The following is a 25,535-nucleotide window of genomic DNA, read 5'->3' on the forward strand; positions in this document are numbered from 1 at the left end:
GTGTGTGTGTGTGTGTGTGTTAATGTGAAAAAGTATTCTAGTCACTAGGTCTACTCACACTAACATATGCACATCCAACTTATCACGTGACATGACAAGACAGCAATAGAAAGCAAATGAAAGCTGCTGCAGGCCATTCCAACTCAAAGGTAAAACCGCACGACCACTGGAGCAGGCCACTCTTACTCATACGCATTACACAACATGGCTTCTGACGTCTCTAACTCTAACTCTAACACTGTTGATGTTTTTACAGCTTATGTGATTTTCCCATGCTGCCAAATCCTATCCTAAAATATGGAACCATTTCTTTCAGAGTATGCTATTCAGAAAATGTCATATTTTAGCTCATCGAACATGGAGTGCGTCGAATTGATCGCAATACTAGTGTAACCTGACAGATGTCATACGCTGCTGATATGTACACACAAACTGAAACACACATGCTTACGTGTTTACACACACACACACACACACACACACAGTTTGCGCATCATTTCATGTTAAACTCGTCTGTAATGTCCATCACACCATCGCATGTATTCAGTCAACGTAGGTGACGTGTTCACCTACCTGAGTCAAAATGTGAACTGAAGGCAAAGCTCGGGTTGAAGAAAGCGGAGGACATGACTGCCACCAACACAGACGCGGTCATTTTCCTCATAAGGCTTGAGATGCAATGCGGTGAGAAGAAATTTGAATTAGAAAAAAGGAATCTGTCCGGCTACAGAAAAAACAGCAGAGATAAATGCAGCATTTTCTCCTTGATTCTCAGTGAACCGCGCCACTCTGTTTTTCTATCCCTTTTTCTCTTGCATCAGATGCATCCGATTAAGAAACAGATGTCGGAAAACATTTCCGCTCGTCTCTGTTTGGAATTTACCGCAGTCATTCACTTGTCTTTCAGCCGACCTAAACAATCGTGTTTTCCTTGCTTGCCTCTCGTCCATTAGGTTGCTTGTGGTGCGGTCCCTTGAAGTGAAGACACAGCGCACTCGATCGGTCCCTCGTCAACGTGATGCTTTTATTTAAAACATTACCATCCGTGTCCGTGCATCCAACATTTGGCAGCTACGCACAGTAAATCACTGTAAGATTAGGGTTATTAACTAAGTGACTTTCCTACGTGAAGGCGAGGTGAGTTAAACCATATTGTATGTAGAGTTCCAGCCACACTCTTTTCCATAAGCCGCAGTCCCCTCATTACGCCAGCCACGGACTAATGAATTGGATGAGCTCTGTTAGACTGCGCACAGTGAGAGCGCCATCTTGCAGAGGGAACCAAACGAAAACTCACAAATTTGATCTCAGTTCAGACGCAGCAATTTTGCAATCTGACCTAGTAAAAGTTTTGACGAGTTATCCAGGATTTATTCGTTTCTTTTTTATATATAATTATACATTTGTACAATACGTTTTGGTTTTGTAGTAGCAGTAGGCCTATCATCGCAGCCATCATAAGCACCACTGTAACTGTTTACTAATTTGACACAAACTTTTGTCTAATATCATTGATGAGAAACAAAAGAGTGAGAAACAAAATGTTTCATCAATTCTCTACATACTCACACTGGTAGCAAGTTACAGCTAATGGTCTGTTAACCATTTTGCTTTTTTCTGTAATGTAGTGGATTGTATTGGACAAAAAAACAGGGACTTGCCTAAAATTGCCAATTTGTAGTTAAAATAATAATTGCGAAGTTCCAATCAAATGGAACAACTATTGGTCCCATGTCTACCTTGTCCCTATACACACAGGGAAGCAGATGGTAAAAGAGACAAATATTTCTGAAGAATCATTGTTGGACAGATACAGATAAAAGTAGTGTCTTGGGGTCACAAGTCTAAAAAACATTAGAAGTGACCATACAAACAGGGGAAAGCCTTTCTTGTCATTTAACCATAAATGTAAGTACTGCAATCATGTTCTCTGGTCAGATGAAAAGTAGCCCTTTTCCAACATAGCCTACATTCAAGGAGGATTTGGCATACATAGAAGAATGACTATACCGTTTCCACCTACTCTGTGCAGTAGATCCATCACAAACATGCAGGCACAGGGATATTGCAACAGTCACCTTGTGGGTATTCAGTGTGACATGTGTCCACTAGGATGCACTACAGTGCAAACTTAGATGAGAGGATGTGGGGTTGGGGGGTGGGAGGACTCCATATTGATACCTATGGATATGATGGCACTGAAGTTCCTGTGGTTAATGGCAGTGGTCCCAATACATATTTAAGGAGAGGGTAAATACCCTGAGGAAATACCCTGAAACACACACACACACACACACACACACACACACACACACACATGTACACCCACTAACACACACCCACTCTCTCCCTCTCTCTCTCTCTCTCTCTCTCTCTCTCACACACACACACACACACACACATACACACACACAGTTCATGTTGTCAGTTCATCTTGTCATGTTGCCTTGTGCATGTGAACCACCAATGTTCGCACACACACACACACACACACACACACACACACACACACACACACATTTTAATTCTTTATTTAAATCCACAAATCATATTACAACAGACAGGATTCAAATATTTCAAGAGATAAGATAGGGCTTTGTCACTCAATGGTATTCAGGGGTACAAAAAACATCTCCTGCGCCATACTGCAAGGCTGCCTATAACTGCAGATATGGAGCAAAACCTTCGCTAGCTGTTTTGTTTTTCTGCTGGAGAGCCCTGCCAGCCTTAACCCACTGAAAACAAGATTGTGGACATGCCCCAAGCTGCCAAAGATCAACACCACTAGCTTGCAATGATAGCCTAGGTCACATAGTTTTGTCCGTATGGGTTGTTACTTCATGATTTTATCATGAAGTTGGCGCACGTAGTTGTTAAAATCCACAGGTGAGTCTTCACTGCCAGTTGTTTGTAGATGCGGCCACTGGCCAAGGCTTGTTTAAAGGCCATCCGTGGTACTGTGACGAGGCACATGTTTAGTACTAGTGTCCAAAGCATATCTTTCTCTGCTGCATTAACGATGGCAGTTACAACGGGCTCTCTCTCTCTCTCTCTCTCTCTCTCTCTCACACACACACACACACACAAACACACACACACACACAGTTCATGTTGTCAGTTCATCTTGTCATGTTGCCACTTGTGCATGTGAACCACCACCACCACCAATGTGAACACACACATACAGTACATGCACGCACACACAGACACACACACATACACACACATGTACACCCACTCACACACACACACACACACACACACACAGTTCATGTTGCCACTTGTGCATGTGAACCACCAATGTTCTCACACATATGCATGCACGCAGACACAGACACACACACCCACACTCGTGTTGTAGATGTTAATGTTCTAATGAGGTTCTTTTTACAATAAATGTTCTATTAAAAATACTTTTTGTCATGGTTTTGGTATTTATGTTCAAATAAGAGCAGTTAAATCTGTACAGTCAAATTTGACCGCAAACAGTAAATAAGGGGGGTAGCAACAGTGTTTAAAGGTTAACTTGTACAGTACAAGTGCAGATGCCATAGCTGCACAGTAGTGCATGGGAAGTTACATACTGTGGACAATAAACATAAGTCAGAGGCTTTCAATCTGCCTGAAGTCCTACCTGAAAGTCTACCAGACCAGTTACAGTGGAACTGATCTGCAGAAGGACAAAACATATGCAGACATTTAAAGTAGTCCTTTTTATGGTAATGACAAGGCAACTACAGTATCTGGAAATTCAGAAAATTATCACAACATGACAGTTGTCTTCGTCATTTCTTATTGAAAAGACATTATGTGTTTCAACTTTTAACCTTAGGAAAAGTAAGAAAAGGGGAAAGCTGCCTTTTGTAATTTAAAAAAGAATCTCAAACTACTCATTTTTACTGAGTATCAGAATTACTGAATAGATGCTCCAGCAGACTAACTCATTTACAAATTAAATACATTTATATTTTAACCAAAGAATTAAGTTTAGAATTGTAATTATCAAAACTGTTTGTTCAAGCTCCATATCATCTTATCACTTGTACACATCACTGAAGCAGTTTCTCCCCATCTTGAACAATAGCAATGTTTTAGGACATCCATACAACTGATTTTGTACAAATGTCTGCTATTTTGTGTTTTTGTTGTTGTTGTTGTTTTTCAATGGCTAATATCATGTTGGTCAAAATACACTATACTGGTTCCCTGCTGAATTGTCCTACCCCATAAAACAAATTGGCATTATTTCATCGCTTGTGTCATTACAAGCAAATGTGTTGAACTAGCTGTCATAACTAGTTGTCATAGTCTGTTTAGCAAATACATATGTACCTGACAGAAGGGAACGTCAGGATGTATAGAAAGATGTAATGTGGTGCCCTGACCAAGGGGTGTTTTATGGTATGTTGGTCATTTGAACAATGCTGTAAAAGCCTTGGTTTTCTTTATACAGTCACAATGTCTGTCAACAGTTAAAACTTTGAAACATATCCACTGTTTTGCAATCAACCCCCTCCAAGCACAATAATGTGTAACTTATAGTGAAATAGAAAATAGTGCTTCCTTGCGCATTATTCATTATATACAGTACGTACAAAGAAACTGTCATATTGACAACAGGACAGATCGGTTTGACTATCTTGGCAAACAATGGCATCATGAATTACCATTTTGATTGCATTGACCATTTTATCGGCATGAATATTTGCTTTTGAGGCAAAAACTAAGCATTTTGAGCAAGAAGTTCTTTTGCACATTATCCACTATGTGGTGCAGTTTGCATTAATTGTTTTTGAGAAATGCACTAACAGTGGAGAAATGCACCAAAAGCGACTGAGAAAAACTGTAGCTCTTACAGTAATTGCATGTGTTGCGTTGTGAAAACTGCATTTCTGAGTAAAAACACATGGTGGCAGTAAAGAGCCATGCTCTGGTCAAAGATCGTCCTCTGTAGTTGTCTTTTGGTCGCCTTGATAGTCTCAAAGGTAAAAAGGGGAAGTGATTTATCATTTTACACAGTCTTCTGAAATCTTCAGCACCTTCTATAATACAAACATTATTATTATGGAGTAAAAGAAATCTCAGATTTGTATGAACAAACAGTTTTATTCCATTTCTGACCAAAGGAGAGAAAGATACGGACACATTTAGAGAATGAAGTGAGTTATCAACGCAGCTTTACCTCTTGTATATTTCAGAGTGTGAAGTGTGTGTCCAACTCCCACCAGCACCAGTCAGGCTGTTCCAGCACCTCTCACACTCTACCCAGGTCACGCAGGATACACCTGCTGGCCTCGGCTCTCTATTTCTGACAATGCAAATACACGAAACCCCTCTTTACGAATCCTCACACGCGGTCAGCCATGACAGTGAATTTCACTTCTGTCCTCTTAGTATCTGAACAGTAATCATATCGATAGTCATTTAAGGCTGATCTTTAAGCAATTTAAATGGATAGATGTCTGCTTCAGATCCTGAAATTAAAAGAACATTTCTAATTTTTTAGAAATCCCAATACCATTGCCCCAAGTAAATCAATGAATAAATAGTTCATAAATAATCAGGATCAGACAGTTCTCATATGTTAATTATAAATAAGCAAAACAGCTGCATCTACACTGACTGAATATCCTGCACTACAACTAGTTTAATGTCTGGATTATTGATCCCCTGGGGATCGATAAAGTATCTATCTATCTATCTATCTATCTATCTATCTATCTACTGTATCTATCTATCTATCTATCTCTCTATCTATCTATCTATCTATCTACATTAAGATGTGAAGAGATACATTATGATACATTATGTGAGAAAACATGGTGATACTACACAGAGTTGGTCCTCTCACCTGAGCAGAAAAACATGTAAAACCATTTTTATTACCAAAAATAGCTGTTGCTGTTGGTGAAACTATTCATCTGCTGAATACCCAAATTAATAGATAGAACTAGAATTTAATATAGAGTACTAAGATTAATGTAAATGTATTTGTATGATAAATATTTCATTGTCCCATTCCATATTATTTCTGGTATCTGGTAATTATAAACTAATAGACAAGCTGGGGTTAAAAGATTCTGTTACATTTTTAAGGGACTAAACCTGATTGGTTGATTTCTGAGCGCTTGTGTCCTTATAGGAGGGTCCTGCAGTGTGTCCTCTCCTCACACTCCACCTCTGCTCATCTCTCTGCTGGACAGTAGGAGCCGTTCACTCCACACACTGACAACATGCTGGGGACACTCTGCACTCTCATCACGGCTCTGGCATGTAAGTTATTATTTGATAAAATATCAATGACAATATATTATGTAGACAGACAAACACCAACAACAACATATTCACATTCATTTCAAACATTCTTCTCCACAGATATCAGCTGTCAGAAAGTGGTAACCCAGACACCATTATCACTTCCTGTGAAAACAACTGAGAAAGCAACCTTGAACTGTAACATTGCCAAACATGAGGGCTACTATGTTTCTTGGTATAAACAGATTCCTCTTGATGCTCCACAGTTTGTGTTAAAGTTCTACCACTCTCATAGTTCTCCAGATGCTTATGGAACTGGCATCTCATCTGACCATGTCACATCTAAAGCCTCATCAACCATAGACTATCAGTTACTCATCAGCAATGTAGTTGTGGAAGACTCAGCCACATATTACTGTGCTACATGGGACAGCACTGCTAATGAGTGGGTATCACAGTGGTTTCCACCATGACAAAAACCCACCCAGTGACATCAGTTCTGCTCATGGCAGTAATGAAGATATCGTGTCCTTGGATATCGAAAGGTTGAATATAAGGAAAACAAAAGATTGAAGTTTTGCGTGCTGTTACTATTTGTGGAACCTCTGTAATCTGTGATGTGGGATTTTAATCCAAACCCTGGAGGGACTGTTGTGATCTTGAGGAAGTGGAGAAAGTGAAGGTCTGAGGAGAGGTGCTGTTTCAGTTCCACCTCTCAGTTCTGAAACTGGGGAGGTTTTTGTACGACGGAAGATATGAGATGAATCACTGTGGTATTCGGACAAGGCACCAAGCTGATTGTAACCGGTAGGTCAACTTTCCTTTTCAAATGTATTGCACCAATGGGACTAATGGGACTAATATAAGTATTTGTGGATTGTTGTAAATGTTGTATTTTTGATCATTGTTTTTCAAACTGTGCAAGTTTTAACTGTGTGGAATTTATAATGGTTAGACCTACATACATTATGCTTTTCTTTTGTCAAAATTTTGGAAGAAACTTTAATAAATTATTTTATCCCATTTCATTAAATACTTAAGTCAGCACAACTATTCTGTACCATACATATTGTTATTAATAGCATATAGTGAAAAAATCTTAAATTTACCAAAATCCATGAGTATTTATTTTTTTAATTAACTTTATATATTTTTTAGATTGGGGTGCTTCTGAATTGAATTAATCATTGATGATAACTGTATTTTAAGATTGAATGTATTTTCCTGAAATTCATATCTATACCAAGTATTAAATTACATACTTTCACAATGGCAATACCGTATTTGAACATTGTTGAAGATGTATTTTAATCTATCATATGGCATGTGTAAGACGTCACTCGTCAGGACCAATGAGGGAACTGGGAGTGGTCGAAGGAAATCGTGAAGCTGTCCGCGCGCTGTTGGAAATAACAATTGATTATAGAACCCCTGTTAACCTAATGATTCTGACCCCGCTAGATATGGAGAAGTTTCGGTCAACGTAATAGTACTATCCATAGTAGGCCGATGTGGGCCTACCCACAATGCTGTTACAAGAATGCCTTCTAGCTATTTAATTAGACGCATCTTCCCCAAGAATAGTGTGCGAGGCCCTCCTCGGCCGATTAATTCGGGAGGCGCCTTCACTTGAGTAATGATCCTAGTGTGAAAGTCGGTCAGAGGCTATAGTGCTGGCCTGGACCACTATGCTCATCTGGACAGAACACCTTACCGAAGCTACAGAGGGTTCAGGGTGTGCTAAGGTTAGCTGTCTAATTCCAGACTACTAATAAAATCAGTGACCCACCACAGTACAATACGATGGCCAGTTCTCCTGGTAGCATGCCTACACTTTCACTGATTTAGCCCCCACGGCCCTGGAGACTAATCCTAGCCGTTCCTCCTGGCCCATCTTCAACTTGAGGGATATCTAAAGAAACTCTAGAAAACTATGCGGGTCAAAGCATAACAATTTATTTGTCAGACACAAGCTATTTATCCAATACATTATAGAAGGTACATCTAAATGAATAATGTGAAAGTCACGAAAACAGGTTAAAGGAACATTTAGGAAACCATATGAAGCAATCAGAGAATGAACATACCAGCTCAGAGGATGATGACTACACACCTTAGTGGTGCGGGAGATTCTGACTACAGAATGGCTCCTAGAATGCTCTGTGAACCTCACTTAAATACGGTAGGCTACCTAGTTTGTGGTTGGTTACATTGATTTGGGATCACATGGTTGGAGGTCATCTGATTTGAGAGTACTTTGATGAGACTTGAGACCATTGTTGTAGTGAGAGTGAATCAATCAAGACATGACAAGGTATACATTTGATTACATTTCCTGTCCCTATAGTTAACTGCTCCTGTGGACATGTGACAGTAGGCCCACAATAGGCCCACACTTAGTAGTTGATCAAGAGTCAATATATGACTGAAAAGATTATCATCAGCCTGGTAATTAGGATCCTTACACATGTGTCAACATAAATCAACCAATATAAGATAAAACATTCTACAACAAGCTAGCATTATTGTCACTAAATACTAATGTTGACAGTGGCAAACATCTTATTTGTGTTGCTTTAAGATTTATAGTAAAAAGGTGATATTGCAACATGTATGCATCAATAAAAGTGTTTCTCCTGCTACTACTTCCCTCACCTTAACTTATTCTCTAAAGTTAAGCTGGCTCTTGAGCACATTACAGATAAACATTACAGATTCATTACAGGTAATCCTTTGTGTGTTAGATAGATATTTTGTTACTACTTCTCTCAGCTATACTAGTTGTCTCTGTGTGTGTTTGAGAGACATATTGTTATGTGTCCACTGCTGCTGATCTCTGCTGTGTGTCTTGTGCTGTGTGTGTTTCAGACTCGGCGCTGCCCGCTGCGTCTCTGACCCTCTTTCCTCCGTCCAGCGCGGAGCTGCAGGCCGACAGAGTCTCTGTGGTGTGTGTGGCAGAGGACCTGCCCACGGGCTTTGCTGAGGTCAGCTGGGCGGTCAGTGGGAACCCGGTCAGCAGCGGCATCAGCACCGGCTCCCCTCAGCAGCAGCCCAACAAGAAGTTCCGGCTCAGCAGCCTCCTGACCATCCAGACGGCCGACTGGACCAGCGACAAAGACGTGTCCTGCCAGGTGGCCAGTGCCAGCTCCACAGCCTCCAAGAGCATCAAGCAGTCAGACTGCAGCAACTGAGGCCAAAGGAAAAGTGGCTGATATTTACTAAAATCTTACAGATTGAATGTTCTTTTGAATGCTGCATTATTTCATTTTAATAAAGAGCATATTATTAAGTTTGTTTGTTAAGTTGTTCTTCTGGTCTTCCTGCTTCTTACTTCCTACTTTCCACTGAAATTATGTGCATTTCATTGAGAAAATCCATAAATGATTATTTGACTTTTTTTTTTTTTTTTTTAAACCAAACTGCATTTGAAATGTCTTTTCCCCACATCTCTCATCAGTCCTACTCATTATGGGGAAGTACCTGTTGTTTCTTCATTTCTATTTAGAGTCCCATGAAAATCTGGTGGTTTCTCTTTTTCACACGCGATTGATCAAGGGGCACGCCACTCACAGTTACTACACCTGCAGACCATCCAGACGGCCGACTGGACCAGCGACAAAGACGTGTCCTGTCAGGTGGCCAGTGCCAGCTCCACAGCCTCCAAGAGCATCAAGCAGTCAGAATGCAGCAACTGAGGCCAAAGTTTTTTACTAAAATTTTAGATTGAATGTTCTTTTGAATGCTGCATTATTTTATTTTAATAAAGAGCATATTAAGTTTGTTTGGTCTTTGACTTCTTCTGGTCTTCCTGCTTCTTACTTCCTACTTTCCACTGAAATTACATGTATGTGCATTTCATAGACAAAATCTATAAATGATTATTTGACCCTTTTTTTTAACCAAACTGCATTTGAGATGTCTTTTCGCCACATCTCTCATCAGTCCTGCTCATTATGGGGAAGTACCTGTTTCTTCATTTCTATTTAGAGTTCCATTAAAATCTGGTGGTTTCTCTTTTTCACACGCGATTGATCAAGGGCCACGCCACTCAGTTACTACACCTGCAGGCAGGGTTCAATATAAGCAACGCCCCCCTGGCCTGAGACAAGTAAAAGAGCATGTCGAGCACATTGGTAGGCTGGTCACTGGCCCGTTTGTGCCAATGTTAGTTTTTCTAACCATCACCGACACAAGTAATTTCAGCTTACCTACCATGCTAACTAGTTGAAGCTATAAGCCAAACAGAAAGAGGGGCTTTATTACAATGTAATAATGAAAAATATATTTTTATGTAAAAGTGACTTTTTGGGGCCAGTAAAAATACTTAGGTACTGCACATGGTGTCTGAATTGCAGACATCTCATCCCCAAGCCCTCCTTCTTATCTCTGGGGACGTTGACCATGCCTTCCTGTCTACCACATCTGATATTCACACAGTATGTAAACTGCCACACTAGAGAAAATAGAACTTTAGACTTATTTTATGTAAACATAAAAGATGCATATAGATCATTACCTCTCTCTCAACTGGGCTGTTCTGATCACAGCCTAGTCTATCTGCTTCCTGGCTACATACCTTTAGTGAACAAACAACCGACAGCCAAGAGGTATGTAAGGAAATGGTCTGCTGAGCATGGACCAGCATGGCGCTCAGAGACTGTTTTGATACAACAGACTGAGAAGATGTGGATAGTCTGACAAACTTGCATGACAGACTACATCAACTTCTGTATACCTGTCAAGAGGGTGAGGTGTTTTCCCCAACAACAAACCCTGGGTGACCCCTGAGCTGAAGGCCCTTCTGAACGAGAAGAAGACGGTTTTTAGATCTGGGGACAAAGAGGGGCTGAGGAGAGTGCAGAGGTTGAAGAGGGAGATAAGGAAGAGAAAGACACCTACAGGAGGAAACTGGAGGAGCATCTGGAGGGGTTTGAAAATGATCTCAGGCCATGGTAAAGACAGTGGAAGACGCCCTGAACATGGAGATACTGTAGGGAATGGGCGAATAAATTTAACACAAAACTGTTTTCCAACCGATTGGATGTTGCCTGCCCTTCCGCCCCAGCACCTGCCCACTAGAGACCAGACCAGTCAGTGCTACTCCATCACCCCTCTCCCATTCCCTCCCCTGGGGCCCCACTGTCACCAGTTGCACCCCTGTCACACTAATCCCCCCACCCCCCAGCCTCTCTATAACAGCAGAACAGGTGAGAGTGTGTGCTAAGGAAGACAAAAGCAGGAAACGCTACGAGCCCTGTCGGTATCAGTTCCAGGATGCTCACAGAATGTGCAGATCAACACTGCGGGGTCTTTCTACAACACATCTTCAACGTTAGCCTCAGGCTGGAGGAAGTCCCAACCCTGTGGAAGACCTCCTGTGTTGTTCCTGTCTCCAAGACTGCACACCCTTGGGAGCCTAACCATTTCAGACCAGTAGCCATGATATCCCATCTGATGAAGAGCATGGAGTGGATCGTTCTAAACCACCTTCGATGCCTGGTAAGCAATGAGATGGACCCGCTCCAGTTCGCGTACCGACCAGGTGTTCCAGCTCCACCGTTCCCTCTCTCACCTTTTTCCAGTGCTTTTAACACAATTCATTCAGCACTGATGAGGGTGCAGCTGGAAAGAGCTGGGGTGGACTGCAACCTGGCTGCCTGGATCACCGACTACCTCACTAACAGACCACAGTATGTGAGACTACGTGGCTGTGAGTTGGATGTGGTAGTCTGCAGCCCAGAGGCCCCACAAGGTACAGTGCTCTCCCTCTTTCTCTTCACCCTGTATACATTGGACTTCAGATACAACACACAGACAGCTGTCACCTCCAGAAGTTCTCAGATGACACAGCCATTGATGGGGAATGGTCTGGAATATAGGGAGGTCATTGCCAACATTGTCGAGTGGTGTGGAGGAAATTACCTTTGGATGCACGCCAGTAAGACTAAAGAGATGGTGACTGACTTTCGCAGCAAGGCGCCATCATTTGCACCACTGAGCATTCAGGGAGCGGAGATTGAGGTGGTATAAGTCTATCTAATGGTGTTCACCTTAACAATAGAGTGGACTGGACACACAACACAGATGCCCTGTACAAGAAGGGCCAAAGTCGCTCCATCTGCTGAGAAGACTGAGGTCCTTCGGTGTGTGCAGGTCACTGTTAAGCACTTTTTGTTCTCTGGACACCTGAGGTGGTGGGTTTAGAGGAGGATGTTGGACGAACTTGCATCCATCATGGCCAACCCCTCTCACCCCCTGCACGAGACAGTGGGACCTCTAAGCAGCTCTTTTAGTAACCGACTGCTGCACCCATCTTGTAAGAAGGAACGCTACTGCAGGTCTTTCATTCCACAGTCCCTCCACCAGCAGGAATGGGGTTATTTTCTGGATAGTCATTCTTGTATGTAGCATACACCGAACTCATCATGAGTGTTTTCGCCAGAAATCTCATTTTCATTCCATCTGACCACAGAATATGATTACAGCCTTTTGCAAATGAAATTACATGAAAAGAAAGGATTTTTTCCTGCCATGTGTTTTTAATAAATCGTTACATTCATACAGTACATTCATCATTGTTACATTCAGACGTCCAAAGGCCTCAGGTGCACTATAATGCCACCATGTGGCAATACTGCTGCACAACAGTGAATTCACCTTGAACTTTCTTTCGTCCACCTTAAATAAATATATTTTCCACTCATCACAAAAGGATACTTTTTTAGTCTTTATTAATGGATTGAGAATGGGATGTCAATTAAGTTCCTGTGGGTGTGATGGCATTAGTCCCTGTACTTTTATCCATATAGTGTGTGGAGAGATGGTAGGACATGTACAAGAGGCCAGTTAGCTATTCAGTGTTTGATATTAGCATACCTATAGGTATAAAATATATTTCATTTATAAAAGTATAACAATGTAGAGTGCATGGGAGATTAGTTACACAATAAACACAAGTCAGAGACCAATCCTACCTGAAGGCATATTTAAAAGACACAATATTTTTAAACTTTATAGTAAATGGAGAAGACTTTTTGTCCTTTAAAAAAGAATCTCAAATTACACTCATTTGTACTGATTATTGTACTGATATTACAATTACTAAATTGATCCAACAAAAATCAGTACTGATTATTGTACTGATATTACAGTTACTAAATTCTAGCAGACTAACTGATTTTCAGATGTTATAATCATATTATGCCATGCACCACTGACAGACTGAGGAAGTAATTTGTCCCCAGTTACAATAGTATTATTAATACATGATCATTGCACTGAACTGCCTTGCACTATATTTATTTTTAATCTTAAACCATACTGATATTGCACTATCCCCACCCTTTCAACTGTATATTGCATCTAGCTTGTGTCTGGTGAAGGGTCCACGACCATGGCACCCTTGGCAGGGACAACAAGGAAGCGATCATCCTCATCCTCATCCCCCCCTCCCCGCACTGTTGGACTTACTTATTTGCACCATCACCATGACACTCATTCTCATAGAACACCTTACAATGCACACTGAATTACAGGCTCAGTCCCTGCCCTGTCATGCTTGCACACTATGTTGATATTTGATTTAGTTTATATAGTATATTTAGTATTTAGTATTTTAGTATCATGTTTATCTTCTACTCTCTATTGTACAGTGGAGTTTTTTATTGTATTACTTTTTCTGATGTAAGTGCATGTTGTGTCTGATGTCTGTATGCTACTGAGACCTTGAATTTCCCCTTTGGGGATCAATAAAGTATGTATGTATGTATGTATGTATGTATGTATGTATGTATGTATGTATCTATCTATCTATCTATCTATCTATCTATCTATCTATCTATTTTAACAAAAGGTTTTGACCTAATTTCGAAATTAAATGTAAGTCATAATTGCTTAGTTTGTGCTGTGCATTTCTGAGTAAAAACACATGGTGGCAGTAAAGAGCCATGCTCTGATCTAAGATCATTCCCTGTTCTTCTCAAAGGTAAAAAGAGGAACACCTAATATATTACAGACATTATTATTATGAAGTGAAGGCAATCTCAGAATTGTATGAACAAACCGTTTTCTTTGATTTCTGAACAAACGAGAGAAAGTTGGACTATACTGGTTCCCTGCTGAATAGTCCTACCCCATAAAACAAATTGGCATTACTTCATTGATTGTGTCATTACAAGCAAATGTGTTGAACTAGCTGTCATAACTAGTTGGCATAATCTGTTTAGCAAATACATATGTGACCTGACAGAAGGGAACGTCAGGATGTATAGAAAGATCTACAGTGGTGCACAGCTCTGACCAAGGGGTGTTTTATGGTATATTGGTCATTTGAACAATGCTGTAAAAGCCTTGGTTTTCTTTATACAGTCACAATGTCTGTCAACAGTTAAAACTTTGAAACATATCCTCTGTTTTGCAATCAACCCCCTCCAAACACAATAATGTGTATCATTGTAGTTTTGAAATAAAAAATAGTGCTGCCTTGCGCATTATTCATTAGAAAATATGTACAAAGTAAACTGTCATACTGACAACAGGATAAATCGGTTTGACTATCTTGACAAACAATGGCATCATGACTTACCATTCTGATTGCAGTGACTGTTTTATTGGCATAAATATTTGCTTTTGAGGCAACAACTAAGCATTATGAGCAAGAAACGTCCTTTTGCAAGTTATCCACTATGTGGTGCGGTTTGCACTAATTGTTTTAAGAAATGTTCAAATGTTCAAATGTTCATTATAATTCGAGAAATGCACCAAAAGCGACTGAGAAAAACTGTATGTCATAATTGCATGTGTTACGTTGTGAAAACTGCATTTCTGAGTAAAAACACATGGTGGCAGTAAAGAGCCATGCTCTGATCAAAGATCGTCCTCTGTAGTTGTCTTTTGGTCGCCTTGATAGTCTCAAAGGTAAAAAAGCGAAGTGATTTATCATTTTACACAAAGTCTTCTGAAATCTTCAGCACCTTCTATAATACAAACATTATTATTATGGAGTAAAAGAAATCTCAGATTTGTATGAACAAACAGTTTTATTCCATTTCTGACCAAAGGAGAGAAAGATACGGACACATTTAGAGAATGAAGTGAGTTATCAACACAGCTTTACCTCTTGTATATTTCAGAGTGTGAAGTGTGTGTCCAACTCCCACCAGCACCAGTCAGGCTGTTCCAGCACCTCTCACACTCTACCCAGGTCACACAGGATACACCTGCTGGCCTCGGCTCTCTATTTCTGACAATGCAAATACCCGAAACCCTCTTTACGAATCCTCACACGCAGTCAACCAAGACAGTGAATTTCATTTCTGTCCTCTCAGTATCTGAACAGGAATCATATAATGAGAGTCATTTAAGGATGATCTTTAAGAAATTTAAATGGATAGATTTGTCTGCTTCAGACACTGAAAGAAAATACCATTTTTAATTATCACATCACCATTGCCCCAAGTAAAACAACAAATAAATAGTTCACAAATAATCAGGAACAGACAGTTTTCATATGTTAATTATAAATAAGCAAAACAGCTACATCTACACTGACTGAATATCATGCACTACAACTAGTTTGATGTCAGTCTGGATGACTAAAGTCATACATTATGATGTGAAGTGATAGATTATGTGAGAAAACATGGTGATGCTACACAGAGTTGGTCATCTCACCTGACCAGAAAAACATGTAAAATCATTTTTATTACCAAAAATAGCTGTTGGTGAAACTATTTAGCTGCTGAATACCCAAATTAATTGATTAAACTAGACTTTAATAATAGAGTACTAAGATGAATGTGGATGTATTTGTGTGATAAATATTTCATTGTCCCATTGCATGTTATTTCTGGTATCTGTTAATTATAAACTAATAGACGAGCTGGGGTAAAAAGATTCTGTTACATTTTTAAGGGACTAAACCTGATTGGTTGATTTCTGAGCGCTTGTGTCCTTATAGGAGGGTCCTGCAGTGTGTCCTCTCCTCACACTCCACCTCTGCTCATCTCTCTGCTGGACAGTAGGAGCCGTTCACTCCACACACTGACAACATGCTGGGGACACTCTGCACTCTCATCACGGCTCTGGCATGTAAGACCCACTGCAGGCTTTAGTGTGTGTCTGCTGGATGGGAGAGGGTGCATATGGCTGTTACATGTGTGCTGTTGTTCTTTTCAGGTGTGAGTGGCGTCACTGTAGTGACCCAGAAGCCTCCTGTTCTCACCGTGAGGAAAGGAGAGAGCCACGCTGCACTGCAACCTGGGAACTGTGACTGGCAATTATGCTTGGTGGTATAAACAGATTCCAGGAGAAACTCCACAGTACATGTTGATGTTTTATCGCAGTAACAGTTCTCCTACATATGGATCTGGCTTCTCAGCACCTAAATTTGATTCAAAACATTCCTCTCAGACTGACTACAGTTTGATCATTAACACTGTAGAGGTGGGAGACTCTGCTGTGTATTACTGTAACACATGGGACGGCAATGAGAACGTATCACAGTGATTCAGCCCATGACAAAAACCTCCTCACTGCTCACACTCACTTCTGCTTTCAGTCAGCATCAGCAGCACTGGAGCACCAATGTGCAGTTGCTCTGAATGGTTTATAAAAGAGCATCAAAGAGAAGTTCTCTTTGCCTTTTCATTCACCCATAATGACCTAATAAAATGAAAATACACAGATGCATGACTTAACCTTTGTTTTCCTCACCATGCTGCCACTGGAGCACCAATGTGCAGTTGCTCTGAATGCACACAGTAGCTGCCAACTCTCACGCATTGACCGTGAGATTCATTCATTTGATCGGCTCCACACACTCTCACGCCAATCGAATGGGTGAGAGTTTGTAGCTATGTATTGGTTTATCAAAGAGCATCAAAGATAAGTTCTATGATGATGAATCTAAAAGAAACATTTTTCATTTACCCATAGCAACCTAATAAAATGGACTATAAAATGTAGAGATTGATGACTTTACCTTTTTTCCTCACCATGCTGCCATGGAAGAAGAACTTTAACTTTCTTTTTTTGTCTCTTTACCTGTGTAACTGTAATCCTTTAGCTGCGGAGCTGAAATGAAGTACTGTAGTCTTGTAGTGGTATAAGTTTACCGGTATTTTATTCTTGGAGAGTTCATTAAGGGAAGCATTCATTTACAAGGAAGCTGAGATCCCATGACCAAAAATGAAGTTATACAACACAGTAAAGGAAGGGGAAGGTACATTAAAATATTAAATATATAAAATAAGTTGCAAAGACTCTGTCTAAACTATGTCTAAACTGCAGAGTCTGCAGTCCCTTACTGACAAAAAAAAGAACTCAAAGAACAGCTCTGTTTTCCAGGACTGCCAGCGATCCTCTCGTTGCACATGTACGTTCCGTTTCCTACGTTTTTAAGTTCAATTGTGATTTACAGTTGGTTGGCACAGTATCATGGATTAATAACCATAAGACACAACTAGTGATTGGCTGATGCCCCATCATCCCTCCCCCTCCCCAGCTGCTTGTGTCCTTATAGGAGGGTCCTGCAGTGTGTCCTCTCCTCACACTCCACCTCTGCTCATCTCTCTGCTGGACAGTAGGAGCCGTTCACTCCACAACACTGACAACATGCTGGGGACACTCTGCACTCTCATCACGGCTCTGGCATGTAAGTTCATATTATTTATACATGGTAAGATATAAATGACAATATATTATGTAGGCAGACCAACACCAACAACAAAATATTCACATTAATTTTGCACATTCTTCTCCACAGATATCAGCTGTCAGAAAGTGGTAACCCAGACACCATTATCACTTTCTGTGAAAACAGATGAGAAAGCAACTTTGAACTGTAACATTGCAAAAGATGAGAGCCAATATGTTTCTTGGTATAAACAGATTCCTCTTGATACTCCACAGTTTGTGTTATGGTTCTATCACTCTCATAGTTCTCCAAATGCTTATGGAACTGGTTTCTCATCTGACCATGTCACATCTAAAGCCTCATCAACCATAGACTATCAATTACTCATCAGCAATGTAGTTGTGGAAGACTCAGCCACATATTACTGTGCTACATGGGACAGCACTGCTCAGGAGACGGTATCACAGTGGTTTCCACCATGACAAAAACCCACCCAGTGACCTCAGTTCTGCTTATGGCAGTTATCAAGACATCGTGTCCTTGGATGTCGAAAGGTTGGATATAAAGAAAACAAAGGATTTAATCTCTGAAGTTGTGTGTACTGTGACTTTGTGGAACCTCTGTAATCTGCGATGTGAGATTTTAATCCAAACCCTGGAGGGACTGTTGTGATCTTGAGGAAGTGGAGAAAGTGAAGGTCTGAGGAGAGATGCTGTTTCAGTTCCACCTCTCAGTTCTGAAACTGGGGAGGTTTTTGTACGACGGAAGATATGAGATGAATCACTGTGGTATTCGGACAAGGCACCAAGCTGATTGTAACTGGTAAGTCAACTTTCCTTTTCAAATTTACTGTGCCAGAAATATTTCTGGATTTTTGTAAATATTGTATTTTCAATAACTCACTTTCAATCTGAGTTCCAACTGTGATGAATTTATATTTGACAGAACTGCATTACATCAACAATGCTGTAAAACTTGCTTGTGAAAACCTCGGAGGAAGCATTAAGAATGATGTGGTTGTCCCATTTCATTCAATGCTTTAGTCAGCAGATTTCTTCTTAATTAACTTTTCATTATTTTATAGATTTGAGGTCTTTATGCATTTAATCATATATCATTGGTTATAATTGTGGATTTATATGTTTTTATGTACAGTATCTGACCAAAATTCATGATGCCAAGTATTAAATTACATGAACAATATTATATTTGATCATTAGTTGTTGATGTATAGAAGTAAAATGGGTCATATGACATATCTCAACGGAAGTCAATCAATATAAGAAAGATATTTATCTTTATCTACAAAGGGTTAGTTTTTTTTTTCATGAATAGTAATATTGACAGTGGCAAATATGTATCTTATTTGTGTTGCTTTGAGATGTTTTATTTTTTTAGGAGATACTACTATTGCTACTATTTCCGTCATCTATAATAGTTGTCTGTGTGTGTGACACATGTTGTTATGTGTCCACTGCTGCTGATCTCTGCTGTGTGTCTTGTGCTGTGTGTGTTTCAGACTCGGCGCTGCCCGCTGCGTCTCTGACCCTCTTTCCTCCGTCCAGCGCGGAGCTGCAGGCCGACAGAGTCTCTGTGGTGTGTGTGGCAGAGGACCTGCCCACGGGCTTTGCTGAGGTCAGCTGGGCGGTCAGTGGGAACCCAGTCAGCAGCGGCATCAGCACCGGCTCCCCTCAGCAGCAGCCCAACAAGAAGTTCCGGCTCAGCAGCCTCTTGACCATCCAGACGGCCGACTGGACCAGCGACAAAGACGTGTCCTGCCAGGTGGCCAGTGCCAGCTCCACAGCCTCCAAGAGCATCAAGCAGTCAGACTGCAGCAACTGAGGCCAACGGAAAAGTTGCTAATTATGTAGATATGTTTTCCCCTGGCTAATTTTACAGAGGATAAATGCGTCTGGTTGAAGTCTTTTATATGTTTTTAAGAGCTGTAACGATTTGAACCCTTTTTGGACTATCTACATATTACATTTGCAAGATTACACATTCCTTTGAATACTCCATAATGTTGTTTTAAATAAAGAGCATATTATTAAGTATGTTTGGTAAGTCTTTCTACTTTTACTGAAATTTTGTGCATTTCATAGACAAAATGTATAAATGATTATTTTTAGAAATTTTAAACCAAATTGCATTTTAGTTGTCTGTTCCTCACATCTCTGTCTCATCAGTTTTACTTATCATGGGAAAGTACCTGATGTTTCTATTTATAGTTCCATGAAAATCTGGTGGTTTCTCTTTTCCACACATGATTGATCAAGGGGCACGCCACTTACAGTTACTACACCTGCGGGTGTGAGGAGAGGAAGCTGCCTTCTGATTCCTTATTATTTTATTTATAACAATCAGTTCGTCAATTCATACATACTCATTCAAATGTTATATTAATGTTAATTCAACTTGATTTTATATTAATTTAATTTAAAAGAAACAGTGCACTCAGTCATTATGTAGAGGTAGTATAGCCAAGATCTTCTCATATACAGCACCCTCCACTTTTATCTCACCCCTGGTAAAGTTGAGTTAAAAGGGCCTAAAAATCATCTATTGCAATATTAATGGAATTCACATTAGGGGACTGACATAACCACGTTACATGTATATGTAAACACATGTTTTTAGTGTCCTGGCAGAGACAGACATATTTTGGTTATCATATCATAATATTGTGCACCTTAATGAAATGGAGGTCACTGCTGATTTTTTTGGAGACTTTGACTCATAGTCAAACAGGAAGTCATGGAGTATTGTTTGAAAGCTCATAGACACTCTGATTAACTTAAAGAAGTTGAATAACAATGGAAAAAAGATTAAATTACATTATAATTTCTGGGGTTCCAATAATGTGGTATTGGTGTTTTTGCTAAAAAATATTTCTTTATTCATGATACATTTAAATAAGAATATAAGAAATAAGAATTTCTCAACCAATTAATGTAGAGGGTGCTTGTGAGAATGAAATTTCACTCGTGTCATTTAAATCTAAATTAATTAATCTATTTCCAAACCTTAACACCATACCATGATTCATTGAACTTATTTAATTGGAATATCAGTAAATGGTTCAGTGTCAAAGTAAACAAATCCATGTGAAATTAATCCAATAGAATAGTAAAACTAAGTAAACAAATCCATGTGAAATGAATCTAATAGAATAGTAAAACGAAGTAAACAAATCAATGTGAAATGAATCTAATAGAATAGTAAAACTTAGTATAAACACATTGGTAAACACAATTGGGGGGCAGCCATGGCCTACTGGTTAGGGCTTTGGACTTGGGGGTGCCGGTTCGAACCCCGACCAGTAGGAACGGCTGAAGTGCCCTTGAGCAAGGTACCTAACCCCTCACTGCTCCCCAAGGACCTCTGGAGCAGGTAGCTCACTGCGTCGGGATTAGTGTGTGCTTCACCTCACTGCATGTTCACTGTGTGCTGAATGTGTTTCACTAATTCACGGGTAAATGCAGAGACCAAATTTCCCTCACAGGATCAAAAGAGTATATATACTTTTACACATTATATGTATATATATGTTCCACTCATTACATAAGGATACTTGGTTAGAATATATCTTTATTTAGAGATGACCACCTACCCTATTATAAAAAGAATGTACTTTACCTTTTCAGAATTTACTTCTACTTTGTGGTTTATCGGATTTTTTTCCACAACAGGAGTCATCCAATGCGGACAAATCTCTTTTGAACTAATGTCAGGTATGAGACTAAATCATTACATTTTATCACATTTCAATCCTTGCTGTTCATTCTAATGCTGTGTATATTTGGCAGAATAATGCAGTTGGAAACAACTTACTGAACATTCTTCAAATGATATATACAGATAAACATAGATAGTTATCATCAAAAATAAACTGCATCTTGAACCCCTCTCTTTTCCTATTGGTCTTGCAGACCTATAAAGGCTTAAGGGGGACTATATTGCCACCCTGTGGCAAAACTGCTGCATAACAGTGAATCCACCTTAACCTTTCCTTTGCCCACATTACATGTAAATATATTTTCCACTCATTACATAAGAATAATTCTGTTACTCTTAGTCATTTACAGCATTATGACCTAAAATTCTAAGACATTCGTACATTAGCAAGATGACGTGTCATAGACCAGCTAGTTTTCAAAACAAGTATATACAGCTTGTCCCTTTCTCCTATCAACCGTGACCTCTGTTCCCCCCGCTCTTCCCGGTGAATGGTACGCTCCTCTCCCTCACCACAGGCCCCCATCCCTGACCCCTCTGCCCCACCCCCCCCCCTCTACAGCTGAGGCCTTCTCTGTGTCCTCATCCTCAGTGGTCTGGGTCCCGAGTCAGAGGCCTTGGCCGGGGCGTCCCTTAGGGGTACCCGGGCCGAGGCCCTCATGAGCGGCCGCCGAGGGGCGGCCCACGATGGCAGCCTGGGTCTGGGCTTGGGGAATTTCCCTGCCTGGACATCATCCACGAAGGCCTCGACCCGGTCAAATTTGGCAGAAAGGGCACCCAGGTTATCTTTCAGAGAGTTGAACTGCTTGTACAGGTCACCCAGTGCGTCAGACAGTGGCTTGATTCTGAGGAGAGAGAACATGCATGGCTCTGTTTCACATCTTCTGAAGAAGAATCACATTCTTATTATGTGAAGTGGTTCCAATTATGTTTTTTTCCAGATGTGATCCCAAAAAAGACATGTTCCACAAGAACTCTTCAACTCTTCAAATATTAAGCGTAAAGATGCATAATTTCTTACACATTAGAAAGTTGTTATAGTGGTAGTTAAATAGTATCTTTGCATTCCTTTGTGGTTGGACAACACAATCTGCTCATATAATCTTATCTAATCTAATCTCTGAAGGTCAAAAAGAGTTCATGGGAACAACTGAAACACCTTCAGGCATAACCAGTGTTAATCAAACAGAAAATATGGAATCCATTGATCAGATTTCACATTCAATGCTTATGTATTCTCACCCACACTCACACAAACTGATGCACGCATACACACCTTGTCACACACACACACACACACACACACACACACACACACACACACACAACCACACAGATGGAGTGAGTGTGTGTGTTCTATAGTAAGGGCTATTACATAATTTGCACATGTGGCACTCTACACGTTGTCCAGAAGCAACAGAGGAGTGCATTGGCTCGAGTGTAGGTCTCATTTTACTCTGCTGCCATCACATGCTCACCAGTTGAGCTTCAACTCCCCACATACGTCATCACATCTGATCGCATGCAAAATGAACAGCGCCAGGACAGAACTCACTGGTGAGTTTAGAACAACTCCAGATCCAGATGCATGCAATGCTTAGACCATATGGAGAGAAAAAGGGAGGGAGAGAGAGAGAGAGAGAGAGAGAGAGAGAGAGAGAGAGAGAGAGAGAAAGGGAGAATGAGAGGGAGGGAGAGAGTGAGTGAGGGGATGCACTTTTTTTAAATAATACAATCATTCCTCACAGCCCAAATCTATGAAACACACCAACACACACACTAACACAGAAGTATATGCATGTGTTCCTATCAGATCAAACCCACAGCACACCACAAATCATACCTGACGTATTCTGGCAGCACAGCGGCATGGTCATTGACTAGCATGTCCTTCACCTGAGTCATGATGGCAAACTTCCAGTTATCCAGCACCTGCGTCAGGTTGGAGCAACCTTTTGCTGTTGGCTTTTCAGACACTGACAGGGAACATGGGCAGGATTCAGTATGGACAAGAGCTTCATCATATGACATTATTGCATTATGCAAGAACATATAACCTTTGTTGAAAATGCCCAATGTACTGGATCCACCTTTAGCATAGATTTTCAATGTGCAGGCTTTCATTAAAGTCCATCGGACTGCTCAGCACATTGAAAAACAAGTCAAAAGGGTACCTAGTATGTCGAAAAGTGATGAAAAAGCTTCACTTTTCTGACACAGTACACCAAAGTGTGTATGTTAGATAGATAGATAGATAGATAGATAGATACTTTATTGATCCCCAAGGGGAAATGCATAAATGCATATACTAAATACATTAAATGCATATATTAAATGCATATGTAATATCTGACGTTCTGTGTGCGCTGTGACAATGACTAGAGACCATCAAATGGTAGTGTACCATTAAAATTATTTTGAAGCTATCATTTTAAGGTACACTTTTTAAAATGTTTTTGCAAATGTAAATTCCGTAAGTATTTGCTCTACAAAAATAATCCACAATTCAAACTTCTCATGTCTTCTTGTGTTATTTTTGCTAGGATGCAACCTCCCGTATACATCACAGGGCTTTGTTCACTGCTACATATGTTGGAATGAGAAACACATAAAGTAGAAGTTTGAATTATGAACATTCTGTTCCCATTACTTTGTTGCCAATAAGTTTCTTCTATTAAATGTGTTACTCTGTAATGCAGCTTGATATGCGAAGATGACTAAAGCGCCTTCGGTCTCTGGTCATTAAAAAACAATTACAAAGCCTTTTTTTCTTTTTCTATTTCTGACATAGGGTTCCAGGACATAATCCAAGTCTCCAAGTCCACACAGAACAAGTCTGACCTCTGGTGTCCCATGCAGGCTCCTCAGTCCACTTCTTCTGAGCCAACCCCAACGAGGCAAGAACAGGAAGCAGGGCCAGGGCCCTCATCATCCTCATCTTCATCAGGAAAAACAAGCATGAGCTCATCCCACTGGTTACATAAGAACATGGCTCTTTGCACAAGTGAAAGCACACACGCACATACACAGACATGCACACACACACACACACACACACACACCACCCACACATACACGCAAGTAGACTCTCTTGCATGCACACACACACACACACAGACACACACACACATACACATTTGGAGCCAGGCAAACTTACAAGCATTCCCACCAGCAAAGAGTCAGAATCTATGAGTTCCTTATCCTTTGTGTTCTTACTTACACACACATGCAACATGAGAAACACACATGCAAAATGTATTCTAACAAACTCCAGATTTCCGAAACTATCAAACACACCATGCAAGGCATTTAGTTCTCAATTTCTTAACACAAATTGAAGACATTTTTAAAACGTTTACATTGAAATATGAATTATGACACAAAGGGTCAATAAAGTATGCAATGGCCAAAGTGTACCAACATTCAGTAAGCCAGTAAGAATATTACAACTGATATATGAGCAGAGGGATGCAGAAAATAAGCCAGTCTCACATAACGCATCTTCAGCTGCCAAACCTAGTGATCCCTGAGTACCTACTCTGGTGCTTGTGTTTAGATGTATTCCCAAAGAGGACGTATCCAGCCGAGTGTGATGTGTGGTTCTGCGGCTTGTGAGCAGTGAGGAGATCGAAGTGGAGATGTGCGTCTTTTAAGGGATGCCCAAAACTACGGGCCTCCTCTCAGCCAGACCTGGCCACACCTACTGGCTCAGAGCGAGATGACCATTCTGTGGAGATGCGCGTTCACTGCACACACTCCTGAGGAAAACAGATGTACACACACACGCACGCACACACACACACACACACACACACACACACACACACACACACACACACACACACATGCACACTTGCAAATTAAACCCACACACTTACTTGATCTCTCTCTTACACATACATACAAACAT

General features: G+C 40.4%; 2 protein-coding genes and 1 pseudogene across 4 annotated transcripts in view; 2 read left to right on the forward strand and 1 right to left on the reverse strand.

Moving 5' to 3' along the window:
• Nucleotides 1-1,281, reverse strand: part of aatka (apoptosis-associated tyrosine kinase a) — a 43,087-nt gene extending 41,806 nt beyond the window's left edge. For 2 of the 3 annotated variants that reach the window (XM_042086064.1, XM_042086063.1), the window contains exon 1: nt 574-1,281. In XM_042086064.1, coding sequence (XP_041941998.1) covers nt 574-664 — 91 coding nt within the window. In that variant the 5' untranslated portion in view covers nt 665-1,281. The remainder of the gene's footprint in view (nt 1-573) is intronic. The other variant, XM_042086062.1, reaches the window with a different exon arrangement.
• A 4,802-nt stretch (nt 1,282-6,083) lies between these two features.
• LOC121705219 (immunoglobulin lambda-1 light chain-like) lies at nt 6,084-9,544 on the forward strand. The gene is made up of 4 exons (XM_042086087.1): nt 6,084-6,273; nt 6,376-6,704; nt 7,029-7,062; nt 9,124-9,544. The coding sequence occupies exons 1-4, from the start codon at nt 6,234-6,236 to the stop codon at nt 9,444-9,446; spliced, it is 726 nt and encodes a 241-aa protein (XP_041942021.1). The 5' UTR covers nt 6,084-6,233; the 3' UTR covers nt 9,447-9,544.
• Nucleotides 9,545-16,164: 6,620 nt separating this feature from the next.
• LOC121705220 lies at nt 16,165-19,941 on the forward strand (annotated as a pseudogene).
• Nucleotides 19,942-25,535: the final 5,594 nt, after the last annotated feature.

The sequence above is a fragment of the Alosa sapidissima genome, chromosome 3, assembly GCF_018492685.1.
Source record: "Alosa sapidissima isolate fAloSap1 chromosome 3, fAloSap1.pri, whole genome shotgun sequence".
NCBI classification, from domain to species: domain Eukaryota; kingdom Metazoa; phylum Chordata; class Actinopteri; order Clupeiformes; family Clupeidae; genus Alosa; species Alosa sapidissima.